At 39.5% G+C, this 6,838-nt stretch overlaps 1 protein-coding gene across 3 annotated transcripts; it reads right to left on the reverse strand.

Annotated features, from left to right (window-relative positions):
• On the reverse strand, positions 1,979-6,553 carry LOC109714549 (LRR receptor-like serine/threonine-protein kinase GSO1). Of its 3 annotated transcripts, none has more exons than XM_020239224.1 (3): positions 4,305-6,553; positions 3,279-4,061; positions 1,979-2,423 (listed from the first exon to the last, which is right to left on the reverse strand). In XM_020239224.1, exons 1-3 carry the CDS (start codon positions 6,349-6,351, stop codon positions 2,098-2,100), a joined length of 3,156 nt encoding a protein of 1,051 aa, XP_020094813.1. In that variant the 5' UTR covers positions 6,352-6,553; the 3' UTR covers positions 1,979-2,097. The 3 variants fall into 3 exon arrangements, with proteins under 3 accessions (XP_020094813.1, XP_020094814.1, XP_020094812.1); XM_020239225.1 differs by having other exon boundaries at positions 3,279-3,923; positions 4,305-6,552; XM_020239223.1 differs by having other exon boundaries at positions 3,279-6,553.

Here is a 6,838-nt window from a genome sequence, read left to right on the forward strand (position 1 = left end):
TTCTCCTTTAGACATTAATTTTGTATCACTATTTAAAAAATTTGTAATGTTGGTAAATATTTATATTTAACATATTTAATTTATTTAACAAAATTATGAATTCGTCTTGTTTAGACATTAATTTTGTATTACTAATTTTAAAAAATGGAATATGGGCAAATATCTAAATTCAACATATTTAATATATTTAAAAAAAAATTAGAACTTTTTTGATATATTAATTCTTTATCACTATTTAAAAAATTTAATGTGGATAATTGATTAGAAATATAGGATATGATTCAAATTTATACTTAGAATGTAATTGTATGGGCAAAATTAATTCAAATTTTTATAGTAAAAATTGATCTTTTAGAATAATAAGATCATGTATTGTAATTTAATATAAGCTGAAAACAAAATAAATTTGAAGTTTAAAACCTAAAAAGTATACAGAAACCTCCAATAAATCTAAATAGTACAGTGCAATTTAAACTTAATAATAAATAAATTTAGACCGTATAATTTAAATTTAAAGCTTATAATAAATCTCCACAATAAAGTTTTACTAGAGTAAACAAAATTAGAAATGTAGATAAATTAAATAAACTTATATTGAACAAATCTAAACTATTTATGTATTTTATCTATTTGATCAGCCTAATTAATTTGATTTATTAAATTGATTTTGATCTTACCTTTAAAATTTTTCAGTTTTTAGTTGATTTTTTAAAATTTAGTTCCTTACAAATTGAATTTCTAAGGAAACAAAGAGAGAGGAAAAGAAAAGAAAGAGAGAATAAATATTTTGATAATATAGTTGGAATAGGGCTACTATAGCAGTCCTTATGCTCCTACTTTTCTAACCATCCATCAATTTTGATGGGTGATTAGAATGAAAGAGAAAAGAGAAATTGAAGAGGAATTCAAAAATAAGAGAAATTGAGGTACTCAATTTCTCCGCAATTTCTATTCTCTCTCTCATTCTAACTACCCATCAAAATTGATGGGTGGTTAGAAAGTTAAAACTACAAGAACTGTTGTGGTTCTAATAGTATAGTAGCCCTGCTTATATAGTTGAATTGAAATTACTAAAAGGTAAAATTACTAAATTATCTATCCGTTAAAAGACAAAAATATCTTCTTTGAGGTATAAGGTAACCGGTACCTTTCCCAAAATGACCTGCTATTATAGGTCACAATTTTAAAAAAATTAAATCTGAGCCGTTGAAGAGGAATGAATGAACGGTAACGAAAAATAACATATATGGAAGCATTAGGAGAAGAGTTGGCAAAGATTTCATGCATCACTAGTGTAGAGACCCGCGCGATGCAGCGAGTAGATAATAGAAGCAAAATTTAAAAATTTTAATAAAATTTATATTTATAGTTTATTGATATATAAAAAGCTATATCATATTAAGCACAGTCAATTTGTATGACTAAATTCATATGGTGAGCAGAGGCCTCTGTGCGGACCGGCTCAGCGGGCACTTATATAGATCGTGGCTCCGCTTCCCGGGACGATACTTCTCAAAGGAAACAATGTATGTTCTTCAGAGACTCTTCTTCTTCTTCCTTATCATCTTCGTTAACACAATGAGAGGAAGAAGGAGATGAGTGTGGAGTAAAAGATTAGACGATGATGTTTTTTTTATGGTGCATGCAAAAGAGTTACAAAAGAAAAGGGATGGGAGATTAATGGAAGAGCCGAGTGGATTAAAATTATAAAGCTCACTCATTGATAGAATATTAATATGATGCATGTAATTAAATGTTACACCTTGCATATAATTAGAAGAGTGGGAAGGTGAAGAGTTGGGCGTTGAGAAGAGGAGAAGGTGGTTTGATTTAAAGTTGAAGTTAAAGTTGCATGTAATTAAATATTACACCTTGCATATAATTAGAAAAGTGGGAAGGAGAAACGTTGGACGTTGAGAAAAGAAGAAAGTGGTTTGATTTAAAATTAGGCTATAAAAATGAAGGGTAACGTGTCACGTAGCAAAAAAGATTGTGGCTTCATATAGATTTATAGATGCTTTGACAGCTGCGAGTGGTGACGTACATCTTTACACATCTATGTTAGCATGCTACCTAGATATTATATATTTCTTACATTTATCCAGCTTTGATTAAAGTCTTGACAATTTCCCTCATGGACGGTCTTGCTTCACATGCTAATTGTGTACATGAAATTGCCAATTCCAATAGCTTCAGCACCTTTGCCTGCTCAACTTCTTCCCAGTAGATGATCTCCTCATCTAGGTAACATATAGCATTCTCATAATCAGGTTTTTGCAGTTTTGATTTCATCCACTGTACAATGTCAACTCCATCTCCAAAGCTGGGATCCACAGGCAACTTTCTGCAGAGGAGCTCAAGAAGAACTACTCCGTAGCTATAGACATCGCATTTCTCATTAACTCTGGTTGAATACCCACATTCTGGATCACAAAAACCAAAATAACCAAATAATTAAGATACCCATAAAGCCGCTATAATAAATCATGATACTTTATCAATAGCAAATAACCTAAAATACAAAAAAAACTCCTATAAATATCTACGTTTATCGTTTTCACTTTCCTTCCCGACTTTTAAAAACTTATATTTTGTCTCTCTAAAATTTCAGAAATATTTTCACAAATTTACGGCGTTAATAGAGACAGCAAAATGACCAAAATATCTTTACTGATTGTAGAGACAAAAGATCATTTTTTATTATACTCGTGCATTTAAAAGGCATTTTCGGTATAAATTATATAAAATAGACGAAAAATCTGAGTGAGGAGGGTGAAGTGGATCAATTTGAAAAATCGCACTTTCTCACTTTAGTGCCCTCTGGTTTAAAGTGTATCAATTTGGTGCCCTGTGGTTTCATTTTTCTCTTTTTATTATCAATTTTACTATTTTTTTTTCTTAAATCAGTGACAAAGTTAAAATTAAAGGATATTAAAGTGAATATTCGATAAACCTAGGTGGGTATCTGAAGTTTTTTGTGTATAATTTAACGAAATAATAACGAAAAAGCTGCTGAAAAGATGAAAATGAAATCACAGGGCACCAAATTGATACACTTTAAACCACGGGATACTAAAGTGAGAAAGTACGAAACCACGGGGTTTTTTTTGAAGTTTTCCCTTTGAAATTTTAAGAGGATGAAATGTAGAATTTGGAAAGATAGGAAGAGAGTGAAAAAGTATATATTTACAAATTTTTTTAAAATTTTAGCCATAACAAAAATAACCAAAAATATCAAATGTTGTAAGCAAGATTGAAGGAAGGAAAAGGAAAATTACCAGGAGCAATGTAGCCAAGAGTTCCGACAATTGCAGACATTGTTGAGCTTGAATCTATACTACTGATCATTTTTGCCATTCCAAAGTCCCCAATCTTTGGTTCTAGCTCAGAATCCATTAGTATGTTGCTTGATTTAATATCTCTATGAATGATCTGTGGCACACAATCATGGTGAAGATATGACAGGCCTTGGGCTATGCCAAGAGCAATGCGATACCGACTCTTCCAATCAAGAGAAACTTGTGGCTTTCTTTGATGCAGGACTTCGTAGAGTGTTCCACCCGAAATGTACTCGTATAGAATCAAGCCAAAGCCATCTCTAATACAATATCCAGCCATCTTTACTAGGTTTCGGTGCTTCACAGAATTCAAAACTTTTATCTCGACGGAAAAGCTCGACTCAGATAAATCCACCATTTTGACGGCCCATTTCTTGCCCCATCCAAACTCCGTGCAGTAGACAGTGCCATGTCTGCCTCTTCCAATAACATACTTCTCGCTCAAGTTGCCAGTAGCACGCAATATATCTTCGTAAGTTAGATCTTCAGGTAAGTCTTCAGTTGCGTCTATGCTACGAATGGAAACTTGGGGAGCTGAGAGGCGGCGAGCTCTCATTGTCACATGAATGGTACCACAAAGCCCTCCTAATAAAATGACAAACCCAAGAACCATTAGAATAATAATAATCCTTCTTGTTTTGCCGCGATGCTGTATTGGTTCTTTCTCACAATCATTTCCATCTTTAGCTTGTAGGCATATGTATGGATTTCCAACAAAGGACCCTGGGGAAGAGACTACAAATTTAACCCAACTATTTGGGAGCGCACCTGTTAGTTGATTAAACGATACGTTTACGAACGAAAGAGATACCATGTTATCGAGTGATGATGGGATCTGGCCAGACAAAGAGTTGTTTGATAGATCAAGAATTTGCAGCTTATCAAGATTACCGAGAGTACTTGGAATTTCTCCGCTCAATCTATTGTTGCTAACATTAAGAGAGAGATAAATGAACTGAAGATTACCGAGACTGCGAGGAATGGAACCCTCCAAAGTATTATTCCCAAGCTCCAACTCCAGTAATCCCTGCAGGGCTGTGAATGAATCAGGAATCGCCCCGCTAAGCTTGTTCCCTGAAAGGAGCAAATTTTGCAAGCTCACAAGTGTAGTAATCTCCACCGGGATATTCCCGGAGAGATTGTTTCTAGTGAGGTCCAGACAAAGAAGTTTGGTGCATCCACCCAATTCCGCTGGAATTGATCCAGTCAGCTTGTTCGAAGAAGCACGCAGTGTCGCGAGATTCTTGAGGTTACCCAATTCAGGAGGTATAGGGCCTGATAACGAGTTATTCGAGATATCGAGCATTGAGAGATTGTGCCAGTAACCAAGTCTGCTTGGTATGCTTCCTTCAAGAAAGTTACTGCTGAGATCCAAGTATGATATCCCGAGATTCACACTCATATTCACTGGTATATTTCCTCGAAAACTGTTGCTACACAAGATCACTCTCCTAAGTGAACTGCAACGTGCAATGATCTCGCCAGGGAAGCTACCATTAAATTGATTATGGCCTAGAACAAGAACACTGAGGTTCCCGCCAGCACAGAGATCAGGCGGGATAGGGCCGTAGAAATTATTTCCGGTCAAATCCACAAGCTTTAAGCCTCCGATCGTGTTTCTTCCAAGAGAATAAGGTATTTCCCCGGTCAGATTGTTATATGCTAGATTAATGTAGTTCAGTTGCCCCAGAAGGGCAACCTCTGTAGGCATTTCTCCACTCAGACTGTTGTTATATAGCACCAAACTTACAAGATTGTGCATTCTCCAGACACAGTTAGGAATTGCTCCTTCCAAATGGTTCTTGTAGAGATAGAGGTTCTGGAGGTTCTGGAGCTGACAGATCTCTGGCGGGATCGACCCTCCGATGAGATTCTCCTGAAGTTGAAGCTCCAGCAATAATCTACAATTCCCAATCTCCGGTGGTATCGGCCCACCGAGTTGGTTCCGAGCAAGAAGAAGGTACTGTAGATCGCGGAGATCCCCAATAGACGGAGGGATAAGCCCCGTGAGACGGTTCCCCCAAATGTAAAGCATCGTCAGCGACCGGCACCGGCCAATGTTCGCGGGAATGGTGCCGTTAAACTGATTATGCGAGAGGAACAATTGCTGCAAATTTCTCAAGGTCTCCAGGCTTCTCGGCAGCTCGCCGGCGAAATTATTGTCGTTGAGATAGAGGAGCTGCAACCGAGGAAGAGAGGAGAAAATATCTGGCAAAGCTCCTCTGATATTGTTGTAAGAAACGACGAAGGAGGTGAGGTTACGACAATTGCCCAGGCTTCGCGGGAGCTCGCCGGAGAGCGTGTTGCTAAGAAGGGACATCCGGACGAGCCCGCATTGAGGTGAAAACTCGGGGATTCTCCCCGTAATGTTGTTCCCATCGAGCCACAGGAACTTGAGCTTCGGCAGCCGCAATAGCCCCTGGGGGATGCCTCCCTGCAAAAAGTTGTCGTTCAGGCCGAGGAACACGAGGCGGCGCGACGATCCGACCTGCGGAGGGATTGCGCCGGAGAGGGAGTTTTCCCCGAGGTCGAGCTTGACGAGGCGGCCAGAGCGGAAGAAATCTAGCGGGATCGGGCCAGATAGGTTGTTGCCGTTGAGGAGGAGGGCGCGGAGGCGGGCGCATGAGCCGAGCTGCGAGGGGATGGGCCCGGAGAAGCCGTTGAGGCTGAGGTCGAGCGAGCGGAGCGACGGGAGGCCGCAAAGGCTGGGAGCGGATTCGGCTAGGGGCCCGGAGAGGCCGATGCCGGAGAGGTTGAGGGAGGTGATGCGGCCGGAGCGAGGGGAGCAGGAGACGCCGGACCAGTGGCACGGAGGGGCAGAGCTGTTCCATTGGAGAAGCTGCTGCGAAGGGAGAGGAGGGAGCCTTGTGAGGAAGGAGAGGAGAGGAGTGGATGATTCGCTGGAGGGGGGAGATGATGGCGAGGTATAAGCAGGGCGGAGGATGAGGATGATGATGATGATGGAGATGATGATGACGAAGGAAAGCAGTCTCTGCAGCAGCAGCAGCAACATGCTATGTAGATGTAGCCCGGTTCTCTTTTATCCAACTTCTTCTCGCTTGGTTGCTTTGTTCTTTGAGATGGATGCAGAGAAGTCGAGGAGGTTCAGTTAAAAATGACGCAGGTATTTTTCGGTATTTAATTAAAGCTACGACCAACGTATAAACCACCCACAGATCTGCAGTAGGCGGTGGGCGGAGTGAGCTATCGCGCGGGAGGGGGCGGGGGGTGGTGGGGGTGTAGCATCCGTGTCCGGATGCTGATGAGAAGAACCTCGTCCGCCAAAAAAAAAGAAAAAGTTTAGAATTTCGGACTGCCACTACCAACAGTGACACTCGACTTTTGTCGATCATGCCACCGATAGCCCACGTGTTGTTTTTCACTTTCTTTTTTTTTCTTTTTTTTTTTTCTCCCCCTCACACCTCGGATTCATTTTCAGTATGAATTTATTTTCAAAAATAAAAAAAATCTGTCATATATAATATAGGCCAATTTGCATA

This window comes from Ananas comosus, linkage group 8 (assembly GCF_001540865.1).
Source record: "Ananas comosus cultivar F153 linkage group 8, ASM154086v1, whole genome shotgun sequence".
Lineage (NCBI taxonomy): Eukaryota > Viridiplantae > Streptophyta > Magnoliopsida > Poales > Bromeliaceae > Ananas > Ananas comosus.

Bases quoted from the DNA above. Each gene is read 5' to 3' on its own strand.
- LOC109714549 (XM_020239223.1), bottom strand. From the start codon at position 6,351: ATGTTGCTGCTGCTGCTGCAGAGACTGCTTTCCTTCGTCATCATCATC. The intron at 2,424-3,278 runs GTAATTTTCCTT...TTTGTGATCCAG, and splicing joins TCTTGGCTACATTGCTCCTG to AATGTGGGTATTCAACCAGA.